At 44.5% G+C, this 18,876-nt stretch overlaps 1 protein-coding gene across 1 annotated transcript; it reads right to left on the minus strand.

Moving 5' to 3' along the window:
- Positions 1-214: 214 nt before the first annotated feature.
- Positions 215-18,286, minus strand: LOC142258857 (uncharacterized). Its single transcript, XM_075331430.1, has 9 exons — positions 18,147-18,286; positions 17,838-18,017; positions 17,633-17,756; positions 17,452-17,549; positions 13,550-13,699; positions 13,241-13,420; positions 13,037-13,160; positions 12,840-12,953; positions 215-8,155 (listed from the first exon to the last, which is right to left on the minus strand). Exons 1-9 carry the CDS (start codon positions 18,222-18,224, stop codon positions 6,312-6,314), a joined length of 2,892 nt encoding a protein of 963 aa, XP_075187545.1. The 5' UTR covers positions 18,225-18,286; the 3' UTR covers positions 215-6,311.
- Positions 18,287-18,876: the final 590 nt, after the last annotated feature.

Genomic DNA, 18,876 nt, shown 5'->3' on the forward strand with positions numbered 1-18,876 from the left:
TAAAACGCGTCCTTGTAGACCACTGAACTGATATGGAGTGGTTAAAAAGACAGGCAGAAAGGCACGCTGTCACACCCCAGGTGGAAGGGTGTCTTGCTAAATTCTACTAAAAAGGGGGCTGAAAGCCCGTACTTACGAAGCGCTCACTGATATCCTAATCAGGCACGAATACTAATATTCTTTATAGCAAGATACTATTTATTTTAATAGCACATGAATATAATCAATGGTACATAGGCATTTAGAATCTTATAGTCATAGAAACTTATACAATAACAGAAATATGCATCAACATTACCGTTATGTTGTAGCAATCCTTTCACATCGGAGGGAACTCGAGTTAAGATAAGGAATCAACATGGCATGGCATCACAGGAACAGTGCGTACGTACACTTCAATGTCCTGGAAGGTATTTCCCTACCTTAAGCGAGTTCCGTGTATATTTTATAGGAAAATATTGTAGGTTGTGTCTAAATGGTCACCAGCATATGACAGCTGAGTCATGTTCATGTAACTTGACCACAAAATGTTGTAGGTAACGGCAGCTTCCTGCACATTTCCAGCACATCCTGCCAGTTGACAACTGGCTGACCACAGTTTGACCAGTGTTAGTGAAATATTGCAATAAGCCGTAAATTTCATCCTTAAAACTGTCTTTAAGCTAACCACAAGTTTCCTGTAAGTGGAACTGTAAATGTTACTTCCTTTATCTTCAACTGCTTCAAGACATATATTCCTTGGTCATCATTTTGGCCCTCCAAAGGACATCTTCTTTGATACTGAATTATTGATGGATCAAATAATATCTGGGATCACTCCTATCTTTTGATCATGATCCCTATCTAATAGTCATTCAAACTTCAGTCATATCACATTGGTATCACAAAGGGGTTAATACAGAAGTTACATCGTTAAAAAGGATGCACTGGTTTGTGCAAGAGAATAGAGAATTAGACAGAAAGAAGTCGCTAGTTAGGGAAGGGTGCCGAGTAGCGGCTTTGTGTAAGACAGTGATGGCTTTTGACCAGACAATTGAAAGACAGCCTCAGAGACAGCATATTAGTGGGGTCACGCGAAATGGAGTAATGTATGGGGAGAGAGAAGCACAGCTGAATGAGACATTAAAGCAAGCAGAGGTAGCACAAAGGGAGGGGTATGAGCTCCGGGACCAGCATGCAGCGATGAAAGAGAAGGGGGAGCTGGCACAGAGTCAGAGTGTGACAGGGAAGAAAGTTGAGGAATGGAGACTTAGGTTACAGAACTGGATGAGAGAACATATGGAAAAACAATAAGTAGTGATAAAACATATTCAGTTGATGCAGGAGCAGTTAAAGAGAGATGCAGGGGAATCTGATGATGGGGACGATTCATCCCAGATAGAGGATAAACCTAATGCCACTTCTACCCCTAAAATAGCTCCCGGCCAGGCGTCCCTGTTACATCTTAAATTAATTAAAAACCTGCCCAATTGGGATGAAAGTAAAGGGGTGTTTCGTAATGTTCTTGGTTTTGAATCATGGTTGAATAAGTTTCAAATTGAGTCCACAGAGGATGCTGCCCTATACTTTCTGTCCTTTGTTCCTCCTGAATTTTTGTCCCACTACAAAGTACAAGAAGGAAGAGGGATTCATTATGACCTTACAGATTCTCAGGGGAGGATGAAGTTAGTGATCTCCCAAAAGCCACGAGGGAGAAAGTCTAATCCAGGATTGTTAGAGTCCTTCAAAATTAAGAAAGGGGATGAGCTTAGAGTTGAAGCAAGTAAGTGGGTTGCAGCCTGGTGCGTAGTGTTTGACAAGTTATTGAGTAGTATGGATCAAGGGAATAGAAATGTGATGATGGAACAGTTTGTGAAGAAATTACCCTTTGACGGGGCTTTCAAGTCAGGGGTTTTGAATAATGCTGAATCTATTGAGGATGTAGTCGAAGCCTTGTTAACCAATGTCAGAACCATGCAGTCCGAGACGAAGGGAGACGAATCTAATGTTTTTGCCTACCGCGCGCCTTGGGTTGCATCTGCTGATTCACGGAGACCAGGGTTTCCAGGGGGGGATGGCCAGCTGCCGAGAATGGGCTGGTCCCAGTCGGCAGAGCCCCCCTTTCGGAACCCCAATAGGGGTCCTCCGGTGTGTTATTTCTGTGGACAGGTGAGACATATCAAACGTCAGTGTCCTCATTTGGAGCAGAGGAACATACCTCGGGTACCATTTAACCCCCCCATGTCCCGAGGTATTTCCGGACCCCATCCACAGGGAGTAAGACCTCCTTATCCCCTCGTGGATAATCCCCGGCAGTATCAGCAGTACAATGGTCTTCAAATGGTTAACCCTGCCACTCAGGGACCTTCCGCCCCCCTAGCTCTTAATTACACAGGCTCAGAGATCAATGCTATTCAGGGTGGAGCCACCCCTCCTCGTTTCTATGCTCCGGCAGTGAAGGAGCTGCAGGAATATGAGGACCGGGCTCTCGCTGATGGTCTCTTTGGGGCAGAGGTGGGGGCTGTGGGGCGAAAGATTCTCATAGACGAGAATGATGGATTTTTTTGGGCTTCCCACGGCGGGAGACACGGATTGATGCCGTGAACCCCCTGTTCCCCTCACCTTTCTTGCCCATCTTTCCCTGGGCACGGATGGACGACCATATGTCAGAGGGAGAATGGAGGGGCTATCGTGGGAAGACTTTCTCGTTCATACAGGAGCCTCGGTTTTGTAACTGGGCACAAATTGCAGTCACCCCCTGGACTGCCTGAAACTACCACTTTGGTAGGATTTGAAGGCTCCTGTATTCAAGCAACAAAAAGCCGTCCAGTGAACCTGAGATTTCAGGACTCAGGGGGATCGAAGGAAAGGGGTCTTCGATGTACTTTTTGGGTAAATCCACAGTTGGACTCCACTATTTTGGGAACTGATGTACTAGGAGCATTGGGAATTGTTGATTTATGTAACCGAGCTCTGTGGCGTGACAAGAGAGCCACTGTTTGTTCCGTTATTGTGCCTGTGGAAGAAGAGCTGGAGAGTCATAAAGTAGACATTGCCAGCTTGAATCTATGTACTGATGAAATTTTGGGGAAAATGTTGCAAATGATGCTTTAAAAGATGAATTGAAACAGTTGTTCCCAGAATTGTGGACTTCAAATGAAACTGATTGTGGTCTAATGCAAACTCAGGTTAAAATTGATGGTGATAAGCTACCACCTTTCCAGCGACAGTACCGAATTCCTGAAGAAATCACCCCGTACATACGGGTGGCAGTTTCTGGGTTGGAAAAACAGGGAGTGGTCGTGCATAGAAACTGCCTGTGCAACAGCCCCATCCTGCCTGTCAAAAAGACAGATGGTAGCTTTCGCATGGTTGTGAACCTGAGACTTGTAAATAAGTACACTCCGTTAGCTGCTTACTTTGTTGCATCTGTCCCTGAAGTCATGTCGCAGCTGAGGAATGAATGTAAAGTGTTTTCATGTCTTGACATTGCAAACGGATTTTTCTCCGTACCCATTGTTAATTTTTCCAGATAATTTATTGTAGATTTTGCTTGCCTTGCTAAACCACTATATGAGCTCCTAAAATGTATTGAGAATGATTATGTCCAAATCATTATCGAAATCCTACAGGCCTTTGACGGGTTAAAGCGGGCTCTCACTGCAGCCATGGCATTAATCAACCCTGATCCCTCCCAGCCCTGCACAGGGGATGTATCCATCTCATCTGTGCTTTTGCAAGAATGGCCCAAAGAAGGTTCTGAAATTGCAAGTCATTTACATGCCTTGGGTTTTTCCGCTCAGTTGTTAACGTGCATGGAAAAGGGCTTCACTTTGTGCATGAAGCATGTACTGGCTGTACACTGGACGACGAATCAAGTAAGACACATAGTCGGATTTGCTCCTTTGATTTTACCAGCTATTCTGCTGGCCATCCGTGCTGTGGCTTCCAAATCCACAGGAATTTCTCCTTTTGAATTAATGACGGGAAGACAGATGCCTGTTCATTTGCCAAGTGACATTGTATCTCCTTGCCCAGAACAAGCCATAGTACAGAGGGATCAGTGGCACCAAAACCAACAACAGATTTAGCACCTTTAGTAATATACTGTTTTTCAGATGGCTAAAAGTTGTCAATCCTACTGAAAAATCCTTTCAATCCAAAATTGTTACAGAAGCTCAGATCATAGTTAAAAACTTCAGGTAGAACTCAGAGAAGCAAATTGGGAGTGTTCATTTTTCATCACTCAAGTGATCAGCCCCACAATATTAGGAGTACATAGGTTTAGCAAGCCAACAAACAAAGGTGTTAAAAGTGTTCACATTGATCAATGCAAACTTCTTAATATTGGTAAGAACTGATACCTCACTTTTATTTTTCCCACAGGTCCCTAACCATGGATCCGCCAGAGTATCTGGAGGGGGAGTTTCACACTATACAGTGGGACTCTGATAGTGTGAGAGGGAGAAGATCTGAAGATTCCAGAATTTGGAGAGGAAGAAAAGCAGGAAACATGGATCATAAGATTTAAGGACTGTTACAGGACTCATTACCTTGGGACTCATACTTTGATTACTTTGGACTCCTACTTTAATTATTTTTTTTGTGTTTTTTTTGTTTTTGTTAGGGATATGGGCCCTCCATGTACGTGCTCAATCTGATCTCTTGAAAAAACTGGCTTACAGGTGTATGAGTCAATGCGGTCTCTCGATAATCCTGTCTATGGCAATTCACCCTTACATATCTCAGTGCTGTAAGTTGTACTCTGGACAGAGTACAAAAGGGGGAGTTGTTAGAGACTAGTCAGCCAAAATATGCTGAGCAGCCATGTTGCATCTAACAGCCATCTTAGGCAGACTTGAGCAAACTAACTTTGCAGCTAATGAGATGCATTGGCTAGAGTTCTCCCCCCAGAGAGGAGATAGAGATGACATCAGTATTGTTAGCAAGTATAAGAAAAAGTCTAAAAAGGTTAAATCGAATAGAAGAATACAATTGCGTCAGTTGATAGATGGTGATGTGTAGTCATAAACAGTAGGTATATTGAATTGATAAAGAAACAAAGTTGTCAATAGAGTTGTCAGTGTTTGAAGAGTTATGTGAAGTAGAGGCGCCTTCAGGGATCAGAGATGTTAGCCATGACAACATTACTGAATTAATTAAAAGTACCATGGAGGCCCATAGGGATCTGATAAGTTTCTACCGCAATGCTCGTAAATAATGTCATGATGTATCATTATATTCTTTGTTTTCTAATATGTACGCCTTTCTCTGCAGTATGAACTTTCCTTTGTCTAACATGTATAAAAGCCCCCACACGCCTATCGGGGACACTTCTTCTTCATCTGTTGCTAATTCTGCTGTTCTACAAGACACCTGCGTGTGTCTTCGTGCCGATAACCTGTCTTATCTGCTCTGTTGCTATCTCGGAATAAACTTCAGTCTTTGCTTGGAACGGATTGTCTACAACGTCTTCTTAGCTCTCGAGGTCTACGAGAACCTTTTTCTTTCACGTGCATCATGAATATGCGCGACAGTAATGAGCCGGCTCAGAAGCAGCAGGCAGATCAGGCTGCAGAGAGCGCCGCTGAAGCCGGGTGAGTAAAATGTTTTTTATTTTATGAGCACGTTTTTTTCTGGCACGTGTTTCCCGGATCACACCACTGCGTGGTCCGTGGGACATCCGTGATGTCAGAAAAAAATGGACATGTCTCCGTGCGGCAATCACGGCCACACGTGCACGCTGCACGGAGACACGTTCAGTGACAAATCACTGATGTGTGAGCAGACCCATTCATTGTAGTGGGTCTGCGTATGTCAGTGATTCTGGTATGTAGAAAAAAAAAGCACAAACGTACCAGAATCACTGACGTGTGAAACAGGCCTTACAGTGCTTGATGACCACATTTTTTGCGTTAATTTTTTCACTATATTCCTCCTTTAAAACCTAGGTGTGACTTATGGTTCAAACAATACAATAATTTATAAAAAGAAAGAAAATGGTTCTTTTCCTCACAAATTCTTACTTAAGGAATTGTAGCCGAAATTAGGATAAAATCCTTTGAATTATGATACATCATGATGGCTTCTCCCATGTGACTCATCTGACAACAGGACCTGATTAATGATAAAAACATTTGGCAAATTCTGAAACCAATATTGGCTGCTCTGCTCTGTTGGTTTTCTGATGTGGGCAAGACTTGATTTACCAGTTATACATTTCAATTATTCACAACATGAAAAAGGTTCCTTCCCTGTGTGGCTTCTTCACACGTTTAACAAGATGTGATTTATGAAAATTACATTTCCCACATTCAGAACAAAAAAATTATTTATTTTGTGTGATTTTTTTGATGGTAAACAAGACCTGATTTCCTAGTAAAACATTTACCACAATCTGGGCATAACAACGGCTTCTCCCCTGTGTGAGATCTTTGATGCCTAACAAGACCTGATTTCCGAATAAAACATTTCCCACATTCTGAACATGAAAATGGCTTCTCCCCGGTGTGAGATCTTTGATGCACAACAAGTTCTGATTTCCGATTAAAACGTTTCCCACATTCTGAACATGAAAATGGCTTCTCCCCGGTGTGAGATCTTTGATGCTGAACAAGATTTGATTTCTGAATAAAACATTTACCACATTTTGAACATGAAAATGGCTTCTCCCCGGTGTGAGATTTTTGATGCTGAACAAGTTTTGATTTTTGAGTAAAACATTTCCCACATTCTAAACATGAAAATGGCTTCTCCCCAGTGTGACATCTTTGATGCCTAACAAGATCTGATTTCTGAATAAAACATTTCCCACACTCTGAACATGAAAATGGCTTCTCCCCTGTGTGAAGTTTTCCATGGTCAACAAGACTTGATTTCCTAGTAAAACATTTACCACATTCCAAGCATGAAAATGGCTTCTCCCCTGTGTGATTTTTCTTATGTCTAACAAGATTTGATTTCTGAATAAAACATTTCCCACATTCTGAACATGAAAATGGCTTCTCCCCTGTGTGATATTTTTGATGGTTAGCAAAGGTTATTTTCTGAGTAAAACATTTTCCACATTCTGAGCATGAAAATGGCTTATCCCCGGTGTGACATCTTTGATGCACAACAAGATCTGATTTTTTAATAAAACATTTCCCACATTCTGAGCATGAAAATGGCTTATCCCCGGTGTGACATCTTTGATGCACAACAAGATCTGATTTTTTAATAAAACATTTCCCACATTCTGAACATGAAAATGGCTTCTCCCCGGTGTGAGATCTTTGATGCTGAACAAGATTTGATTTCCGAATAAAACATTTCCCACAGTCTGAACATGAAAATGGCTTCTCCCCGGTGTGAGATCTTTGATGCTGAACAAGAATTGATTTCCGAAAAAAACATTTTCCACAGTCTGAACATGAAAATGGCTTCTCCCCTGTGTGAATTCTTTGATGCACAACAAGTTCTGATTTCCAATTAAAACGTTTCCCACATTCTGAACATGAAAATGGCTTCTCCCCGGTGTGAGATCTTTGATGCTGAACAAGTTTTGATTTCTGGATAAAACATTTCTCACATTCTAAACATGAAAATGGCTTCTCCGCGGTGTGACATCTTTGATGCCTAACAAGATCTGATTTTTGAATAAAACATTTCCCACATTCTGAACATGAAAATGGCTTCTCCCCAGTGTGAGATCTTTGATGCTGAACAAGTTTTGATTTTTGAATAAAACATTTCCCACACTCTGAACATGAAAATGGCTTCTCCCCTGTGTGAAGTTTTCCATGGTCAACAAGACTTGATTTACTAGTAAAGCATTTACCACATTCCAAGCATAAGAATATCTTCGCCCCTGTGTGATTTTTCTTATGCATAACAAGATTTGATTTCTGAATAAAACATTTCCCACATTCTGAACATGAAAATGGCTTCACCCTTGCAGGAGCCGTTTCATGTTCCACATCCCTTCTGTAACCTTTATTTTGCTTACAATTCTGTGATAAATCGGAATTTTGGACTTGCTTGAAAAGATCTGATGATGAAGCTTTCCGAGGAAGGACAGGAGGTATATTTGGGACAACAGCATGCTCTTCATATGTATCATGTGTGATACGTTCATCATCTGTTTTAAATTCTGAAGATGATAGATTTCCATCTGAACTCCCAATACAGTCATCTGCTAAAAATAAACACAATGTTATAATTTTTTATGATATTATCTTGAAAGTACATTTTTTTTTAAACCATAACATCAGAAATTAAATTAGAAATAAATGTATCCTGAATCTGTTGTCCAATTTCGATCTAAAGCGGGCTTTACACGCTACAATATATCAAACGATACATCTTCAGGGTTACGTCGTAAGTGACGCACATCCGGCGCCATTTGACATATCGTAGCGTGTGACAGCTACGAGCGCCTGTTAACGAGCAAAATTACTCACCTTATCGTTGCTCGTTGACACGTCGCTCATTTTCTAAAAATCGCACGTCCTACTGCGCGCCGGTTGTTCAACGTTCTCGGGGCAGCACACATCGCTCCGTGTGACACCCCGGGAACGCTGAACTGCAGCTTACCTGCGTCCCGCCGCCAATGCGGAAGGAAGGAGGTGGGCGGGATGTTTACTTCCCGCTCATCTCCGCCCCTCCGCTTCTATTGGCCGGCTGCTGTGTGACGTCGCTGTGACGCCGAAAGTCCTTCCCCCTTCAGGAAGAGGATGTTCGCCACCCACAGCGAGATCGTTTGGAAGGTAAGTACGTGTGACGGAGGTTTACGACTTTGTGCGACACAGGCAACAAATTACCCATATCGCACAAACGAAGGGGGCGGATGCGATCGCAAATGCTATCGCACGAGAAATTGATACATGTAAAGCAGGCTTAAGAGTAGTGATGAGTGATCCCCCCAGATGGTCGGGATCGGGGAGACTAATCGAATCATTTTGTGAAGTTCGAGATCGGGATCGAGATAACATGATCTTGCATCCAATCACCGATCTTGGACTTTACAGTTATGGGATGGGGCGGGGGGGGCTATAAAATAAAGAATACAGTTAATAATAAACATTGTCATTATACTTACAGTTCCCGCGACGTGTCCTGCACTCTGTCTCCCGCTGCTTCTGCTTCCGAGTACGATCATCGCGGTGTCCTCCCGGTAACCAAAAGGACCTTCCGTGACGTCATAGCCATATGATCAGTCACATGGGAATGTTGTATTATCCTATTGGCTACAGACTGGTTCACATGATTATGACATCGTGCAAAGGTCCTGTAGTGTCAGCATACTCGCCGGTACACGGTGCTTTTCCAAGCAGCTCAGTACTCTGTAAACTCAGCGACCGCAGTATACCAGCGAGATGCTCAGGCACATGCTCGGCTCCCCCTCCCTGCATGTTGGCGCTCTTTACACAATCAGCCCACATGCAGGGATTGGTTGCCACAGCCGGTGATGACTAGCGGCGCCAGAATCAGGTAATCAGAGATCACCGTTACTATAGTATAGTAACCCGTTCGTTAGACTACTATGGCAACGGTGGCAGCGGTGAAATCCCCGCTTACCAACCCAAAACCTCTGATCACTCATTGAGTGATTAGACAGTGCGGGAGCAGCAGCGCTCTTCCTCCCCCTCGTGCATTCTGATATAGCAGAGCTAGATGAGTGACAGAAGACCAGGATCGTGGAGGGGTGAGAGGGAGTAATAAAGATGGACTCCCTAAGTGTTTCTGTGTATTTATTTCTAATAAAGAGAAACCAAGGAAAAAATTGTGAAAACATACCCTGCTGTAACTAAATAAAAGCATAGTGCATATAAACATAGGGTACTTAGTAAACACTGTTTTTGATATAAAAAAAAAAAGCATAAAGCTATCCCACCAAACGTCAAGGTGTACCCAGTTGGGATAGTACCTACACTCTAATATTAAAACCTTACCATAGGTCTAAAATAGGCCTCAATGTGGCTAAGGGCTGAGAGTGACCGGGTCCCAACAGGTCACACAGTCAGGGGATGCACAGAATGAAATGCCCAGCTCACTGAGAAAGGGGCCACTCCCTATTTGTACTGAATAAAAAAAAATACATAAAAACAAAAAAAAGTGAGCACAATATATAATTTTCTGAAAATAAATGATTTTTAAAAATGATGTAGCGCTCCGCTATATTTTTGATACTCGGCGCAGATGAAAGCGGACAGCTACGGGCTGCCACCTTCACCCCATTTGCCTGGCTTTGCCTGACTGGCAATCAAAATACAGAGAAGCCCATTATTATTTTTTAATTATTTAAAAAAAAATAATAAAAAAAAATGCGTGGGCTTCCGCTGTATTTTGATCGCCAGTCAAGTACAGCCAGTCAGCTGGGGGCTGGGATTCTCGGCAGTCCGCACCCGCCCCTGGAAATGGCTCATTGTTCCTTAGCGCCTTTTCCAGGCGCTTTACCCGGATCATCCAGTGGCCCTCGTGGAGGTGGCACGCTGGGTAATAAAGGGGTTAATACCAGCTTTGTATTCTCAGATGGTACTAAGTCCAAAATTCATGGTTTCACGCCAAATTAGACATGGCCACCATGAATTTCTAGTAAACAAAAAAAAAATACAACAGAGAATTTTTTTTATTAGAAATATAACAAAAAAAAACCATTTAGAGAATCCATCTTTATAATAAAAAAATCCTTAGTCCGACGTAATCCACAGGTAGAGCATTGTCAGCTTCATCACTCTTTACAGACACAGTCTTTACACAGTGAGAAGAAGAGCATTGCCAGCTCTGGTAAATCACTCTGTACAGAGCAAGAAGCAGGCTGACAGTGAGGGGATGATTGCACTTGCGTCTCGCATGGGCATAACCCCTCACGGACTGATCTCAGGACAGGAGCGCTTCAGCTGCATGGAAACACAAGCAGCAGACCCGCTGCTGTCTTGAGATTGAGCGCCGTGATGCGATGCAACACTCACACAGTCACAGTCAAAGTTCAATCGAGTCTATGAGCCATGGACTCGGGTGAACCCTGACATCACCGCGAACACGGCCGAAAACAGCCAAGTGACGAGCAGTGCAGTGAATACCCTCGGAAGTTAAGAGGACCTTTGAAAACGTCATAGTCATGTGACCAGTAAGTATGATCATAAAGTTTTTTATTTTAATAATGTGCTTTCTTTTTACAGCCCCTGGTCCCGATCTGAACCGATCTGTAACACGAGCTTTCCAGGAAAGCTCGTGAGTGGGATCGTGCACACGATCACTATGTGATCGGTACGATCTCCGATCTTTACAAATCGGGATCTCCCATCCCTATCTAAGAGTTACATCTTCGTTAATTTGAATCTCCCATTACTAGCACCAGTTCTTTGGAATGTGCTACAGTAAATAATCTGATTGATTGTCACAATGTGACTGCAGGATAATGAGGGATAGGGGGGTACTATACCGTCCCTCACGCTAGGGGACCCTAAACTGTTTCTAACCTCTTGATTACCCCTGAATATGGAGATGCCCGAGTCCCATGCCTTACTATTCTCCTGACTAGATCTAATCTGTAATCCCCCGGGGAAGGACGGGGCAGGAATATGATGGAAACAAATATTAAGACAGACAGGACACATTGCAAACTCACAGAAATAAACAGTGAGAGACTAAGGAGAAAAGCAAGAGCAGAAAGGCAGCAACAAAAACACAACAAGGGTTAAAACCACAACAGCTCACAGCAATAATACAAAACAACCACCCATAAGTCTGGATCTCAACACCTATCCAGATGAGTATAGGTAACCAATAGCTGGCATTAATGAAATAGTCCAGCCAGCATATACAGAAAGGGAGTGATAGATACTTTCTCCTCTACAGCATGTGATCAAAGACATTAACAATCAGACCAGCAGATAATAACTTTTGCTAGCCTGTAGTTTAAAGCCTGCGTCTCCCTGCGCTACTCACAGACATCACAGCAGTTAACATGCAGAGTACCAGAATCTATCATTTCCACAGATTCTGACGCCGCCATGACAGTTGGCAAAACCTGCAAAAATCTCCTTGTAACATTGATCCACAACATAGACAATTTCAAAGATTTTTTTTTTAAAAAACTAACATAAAATAGTTAGAGACAGATGCTGGATATTTAACGGGATTGTCCGGGACTATAACGTTGATGGCCTAACCTTAGGCTTTGTAACCAAAGCAAGTAGCAGGGTTTTGCAGTCTGTGCAGATAAACATTAGTGCTCCAATTCATCAATACCGGCAATGGACACTGACAAATGACACCAGGGACTGGAGTGAGATTTCTGGCATAGGGAACGCTGCAGTTTGTTATGAATTAGAGAAGCGGTAGCATCACACCCTTCTTCTGGCCAAGCTCTACCCATTTTGGCAAAGCTGGTTAAAATTGGCGTGAAAACACACACACACACACACACACACACACACACACACACACACACACACACACACACACACACACCAGCCTTTGGTCACATGACGTTATGTCAAAAAGGTCCTTAAGCAGTCCTATAATTGGCATATAAACACTGGGGCCGCTAGGAGAATTGACTCTCCCAACACTGGCCCTGACTGTAACTAGGGCTTATTTTTGGACTAGGGCTTATATTTCAAGTATTCTCTTAAAATCCCATAAAATCATGCTAGGTCTTATTTTCGGTGCAGGTCGTATTTTCGGGGAAACAGGTTATTCATGAACCCTCTGCAGGTCTTTGAGTTGCCTTCATAACGACATAAAGAAGGCACTAGAAACAAACAGCAGAAGAAGCAAAAACAAAGAAAATACAGCTGAAAAAAACAGAGCAGAAAGCCTAAAAATGTAAACACAAAATTAGTGCAGAAAGTACATGAGTAGATATCTCTTACTGGATAGAGCTGGAGGAAACACATCCTGAGGAACATCGGGGTCTTCTTGTTTACAGTCCTGTGGGAGAAGAGGACGAGGACATCTCTCTGGTGTTGTCCTCTTACTGGATAGAACTGGAGGAGACACATACAGGGACTGAATTCATTCCTTACATACAGATAATTATAGGCCGTGTGTATTTAGTCCTGTCTATTACCTGGTGATGTGAGGGGCTGGGGATCCTCCATCATGACGTCCTTGTACAGATCTTTGTGTCCTTCTAAACACTCCCACTCCTCCATGGAGAAATAGACGGTGACGTCCTGACACCTTATAGGAACCTGACACATACAATGATACCGTCACCCCGATCCCTTCATAGCGTTACTGTATAATGTCCCAGCATTCCCAGCAGTGTCACCTCTCCAGTCAGCAGCTCAATCATCTTGTAGGTGAGTTCTAGGATCTTCTGGTCATTGATGTCCTCATGTATCGGGGGGTGAGGTGGAGGCCCCGTGATTGGGCTCAGGGGTCTTCCCCATCCCTCAGACACAGGGGCCTGACAGCGCTCACTAGAGGTCTTCTTCACTACTGTGTAATCCTGCTTATGGAGAGACACAGTAATAAATCTCACTCCAGACATTTCCAGAGTCCTCACCTCTCCAGTTCTGTCCATCTGTTATTCCCATAGATAAGAATGATGTAATGTGACGTCATCAGAATCTCTAACCTCTCCAGTAAGCTGGAAGAGGATCTCTAGGGTGAGGTGTAATATCCTCTCCGCCATATTGTCCCTGCCCATATCCATCCCTGATGGGTCAATCAGGAGAATTCTCTTATATAGAAGATCTCCACTGAGAGGATCCGATATTGTAGGGACCTGAATGGGGAGAAGATGACGATGTAACATCATAAAGAATCCGCTGTAATAATACGATTACTGGAGATAACCGTTCACTAGATAGGGATGATTGACGCGCTGCCATGAGGAGTCCAGACTAACTCTGCTGCCTCATTACAGTGAATGAAGCCTTTGAGGGTTTCTTGTGAATCATGTCATTTGAAGAATTACATGTAAACCAGTCATGCTAATAGGTTTAGGAGAAGGGTGTAGCCTCACTGCGCCCTGAACCAGGCTTACCCGGAGGGACATGATTAAATGCCTACCCAGTCATCACCAGAGCCTCTGAGGTTGGACTTTGCTGACAGTAGGCACCAGTTACCAATACAGGGTAGTCCCTGGTTGTTGTGTTCCACCAAGAGGCTGAGCGGTGTATCATGAGAAAGATGGGGTGGGAATCACTGCCTCTAGGGAAGAACAGGAAGGATAAACCATGTCACTTACTTTGAGCAACCCTGAGCTCCCCGATGTCCCAAGACAGGTTCTTTTCCCTTGTGCGGCAATCACGTGTCTATCCCTGTCTTACCCTAATCACAACTGTGTCTAGTGAGCAGGGCAGGAGGAACATTAGTCCTGCTTTATGATAATGACACAAAAAGAAAACGACAAAGGAAAAAGAAACTGCATTCCCAAACAAGTGGTAAAAAAGGGGGATGGAAAGAGAAATGAATAAAAAGGGAGATGATCAATAGGAAGACACCAAAGAAGACTTCCAAGCAGCAATCTCCAGGATTAAATTCAAAACAATTTTTCTTTCCATGGCTCTCACCTCCATGCCAGGACCATGGAAAAGCAAGTTATCACTGGCAACTACTGAGGTAAAGTGGTGAGTACTTATAATGGGGGAGTGCAGAAATCAGAACAGCTGAGACAACTCCGGTTTAGTTTTGAGCGGACCCGGACCGTAAACATCCGGATCCGCACGGTTTCAGCGCTATCTCCGGGCCGGACCCGGGCGCAGGATTCCAGGTGCACGATCCGGAATCGGCAATTAATAAAAATGAAAAAAAAACCCCAATAAATAAATGAGCGTTTCATACTTACCGAGACTCGGTGTCATGGCGGCACACTGCTTCCGGGTCGCGCTTTCACTTCCTGTGCACCCAATCGCAGAGCTTTCCGTGTTTTCCTCGCCCACCGGCCGTCTTCTCAGCTGTGATTGGTTGCAGGCTGACGCGCCCCCCAGCCTGTGACAGCTCAGCTGTGGTCATCGCTTATCGCGGCTCAGTAATAGGCTGTACTCAGAGCGGGCAGTCTTCTCTATAGCTGCTCGCTCTGAGATGTAGCAGCGCTGGATGTGTCGGCGTGGGACTTCTCCTGTGGATTACGTCGGAGCTGCAGGGTGTTTGGGCTTAATAAAGAGGTGAAACAGGGTGTGTTTTGTACTTTATTTCAAATAAAGGATTGTTCTCTGTTTCTGTGTTTGTTTACTGTCATTTATAGGTTTGTGTGATACAGGTATCTGATAGACGCCTGTGCCATCACACAAAGCTAGGGTTTAGCAGCACCCGTGCGCCGCTATTAACCCCTGCTATTACCCCGACTGGCACCTCATCACGCCTCCGGGAAGAGCCGGTATCGCACACCGGTATTGTCACATCTAATACATGCGGCAATACTGGGCGGCTGCGAAATGAGGATATACCAGCTCCCAGCCGGCGTTATGTCTGTGGATGAAAACTGGGGGGACCGCACGTCGTTTTTTTTTAATTATTTATTTTAAAAAAAAAGCAAGCGTTTTTTTCTACATCGCAGTCACACTTGTGAGGAACTCCCACGAGTCTGACATCGCAGAACAGCTGCAAACGTCTGACAGGAGCGTGCATGTGTTTCTAGGTACATGCACGCTCATGTTCAGACAGCAGCAGGCTGAGATTATGCCAGCCCCCAGCCGGCGTTATCATGACTGGGGATGAAAAAAAAAAATTCTGCCAGCAGGTGGAAATTTGGTGCTGAAAGCTGGTGCAGACGATTTCAGCACCAAATGTGCACCTCCTGGCAAAAAACCGCAGCAAAAATCGCCTAACAATAACCGAGGCAAAAACGTGTAGATTGGATGCAGAAATATGGTATAAAAATTTCAGCACTAAATCTGCATCTCTTGGCCAAAAAAACTGCGTTTTTTCTGCTAGGAGATGCAGGTCTGTGAACTCAGTGACCTCCACCTGAGGTCAGGTTACCTGCGATCACAGATGAAGGACCTTGGGAATCTCCAGCTGTGACCGCAAATGACCTGAGTGACATCAGCGCTCAATGCGCAGCTCATTCATTCTCTGGAGCTCACAGAGAGCGGTCAGTCGTGCCGCTCTCTGTGATATTCAGATGTAGCAGAGCTGAAGCGGCGTGGGACTTCTCCTGTGGATTACGTCGGCGCTGCAGGGTGTTTGGGCTTAATAAAGTGGTGAAGCAGGGGATGTTTGTATTTTATTCCAAATAAAGGATTGTTCTCTGTGTCTGTGTTTATTTACTGTCACTTACAGGTTAGTGTGATGCAGGTATCTGATAGACGCCTGTGCCAACGAACAAAGCTAGGGTTTAGTAGCAGCCATGTGCCGCTATTAACCCCTGCTATTACCCCGACTGGCACCGCATCATGACTGCGGGAACAGCCAGTAGCGCTCACCGGTATGGTCACATCCAATAGATGCGGCAATACCGGGCGGTTGCGGGCTGGGGATATACCAGCCCCCAGCCGGCGTTATCTTGCCTGGTGATGAAAATAGCGGAAACCACACGTCGATTTTTTTTTTTTTACTTTCACCGGAATCACACATGCGAGAGGCTCATGCGAGTCTGCCATGGCAGCAACCGGCAAAGCCTTGCACGTGTGATTCTGGGCACTGTATTCACAGCAGCACAGATACAGCGCAACAGCTGGGGCTGCAGACGCGCGCTATAACTGTGCTGCCGAGTGTTTATCTTTACCACTGTGAACTGACCGACAGTGCACTGCCTTCCCCGCCCACCGGCCGTCCTGGCGCCTGTGATTGGTTGCAGTTAGCTGACACGCTGACACTCAGGGTGGGGGGCGCGTCTAGCTGCAACCAACACGCGCCGGTGGGCGGGGAAAACAATGAATATTGAAGTGTCGGCTCCGGAAGGTAACAGCGTGACCCGGAAGGAGTGTACCGCCATGACAGTGCCTCGGTGAGTATGCCACGCTTGCTCCTAGCCCCCTAGCCTCTCCACAAACGTTTTTAACCTCCGGATTCCGGTCCCCATTGACTTATATGGGCACCGGATTCCGGAGCGAATCGGACTCTTTTTTTAAATCTGGCAGTGATCCGCCGGTACCGGATTATTGGCCGTCCGATCAACTCTACTCAGGATGGTAAGCCAAGAAAGACACAAGGGTCTTCTTAACATTAGCAGCACCAGCACAAGGATAGTCTGCACAGCTACGTGGAAGGCAAAGGAGATCCAACTAGTGCTGGCGTGTGCTGTGACCTTCTGACCCATGGGATAGGGGAGACCTATCTCTCTCTCTGATAACGTGGTGTCGAAACCCTGATGTAAGTGTTCAGTGTAGAGAACAGGATAAATGTGATCCAAAAGTTACAGCCAGATGGAGAAGTCCCATCTATGTTCAGCAATAATCCTGCCATCTCCACCGCTCTCATTACAGAAGTACAAAACATATAATACTGGACGATAAAACAAGACTGAGCACAAGACCTTCACAGCCGTCTACACATCATAGGGAGATTTCATGGCACCTTCTCTCCATCTACCTGATGATCCTGAGGAACATCGGGATCTTCTTGTTTACAGTCCTGTGGGAGAAGAGGACGGGGACAGCTCTCTGGTGTTGTCCTCTTACTGGATAGACCTGGAGGAGACACATACAGGGACTGAATTCATTCCTTACATACAGATAATTATAGGCCGTGTGTATTTAGTCCTGTCTATTACCTGGTGATGTGAGGGGCTGGGGAACCTCCATCATGACGTCCTTGTACAGATCTTTGTGTCCTTTTAAATACTCCCATTCCTCCATGGAGAAATAGACGGTGACGTCCTGACACCTTATAGGAACCTGACACATACAATGATACCGTCACCCCCGATTCCTTCATAGTGTTACTGTATAATGTCCCAGCATTCCCAGCAGTGTCACCTCTCCAGTCAGCAGCTCAATCATCTTGTAGGTGAGTTCTAGGATCTTCTGGTCATTGATGTCCTCATGTATCGGGGGGTGAGGTGGAGGCCCCGTGATTGGGCTCAGGGGTCTTCCCCATCCCTCAGACACAGGGGCCTGACAGCGCTCACTAGAGGTCTTCTTCACTACTGTGTAATCCTGGTTATGGAGAGACACAGTAATAAATCTCACTCCAGACATTTCCAGAGTCCTCACCTCTCCAGTTCTGTCCATCTGTTATTCCCATAGATAAGAATGCTGTAATGTGACGTCATCAGAATCTCTCACCTCTCCAGTAAGCCGGAAGAGGATCTCTAGGGTGAGGTGTAATATCCTCTCCGCCATCTTGTCCCTGTCCATATCCATCCTTCACGGGGCAATCAGGAGAATTCTCTTCTATAGAAGATCTCCACTGAGAGGATCCGATATTGTAGGGACCTGAATGGGAAGGAGATGAGCCGATATGTAAAATTAATGGAGATAAGGGAGGTGAGATATCATTTGGGTACTAAAAAATATTCAATATGAAATGTGCTATGTAAGTAGTATAACTGTAAAAGTATCACATTATCGTTATAAAAAACAATCCTTCACACGACAATGTTAATGTAAAAATAAAAGAGTAATTGCTCCCGGAATAAGAGTAGGAAAATAAAAAAGTGCAAAAACAAATAATTTCCCAGTTCCCCAAAAAGTTTAGATATTCTAAACTGGTTTCGGAGCTTGTATTCTTTAACCCCTTAACAACCGCGGGCAGTAAAATTATGTCCTAGCGGTCAGTGTTAATCCCCTCCCACTGCTGCCGGCAATCAATAAAGAAATCAAGTGTATACCGCCCCCAGCATCGGAAAATTTCAGTGGTTTCAGCTACCAAGGGAAGCTCAGACCCTGGAGATCACGATTCGGGCCGAAAAAAATGATTTATCTCCCACCTGGCATGATTAATCATGTCAGATGGGAGATAAGTCGCCTCCCCCGATCCCCGAATGTGGCCAAAATGCCCCCCCACCCAATCAAC

Source organism: Anomaloglossus baeobatrachus (genome assembly GCF_048569485.1).
Source record: "Anomaloglossus baeobatrachus isolate aAnoBae1 chromosome 5 unlocalized genomic scaffold, aAnoBae1.hap1 SUPER_5_unloc_14, whole genome shotgun sequence".
Taxonomy (NCBI): Eukaryota; Metazoa; Chordata; class Amphibia; order Anura; family Aromobatidae; genus Anomaloglossus; species Anomaloglossus baeobatrachus.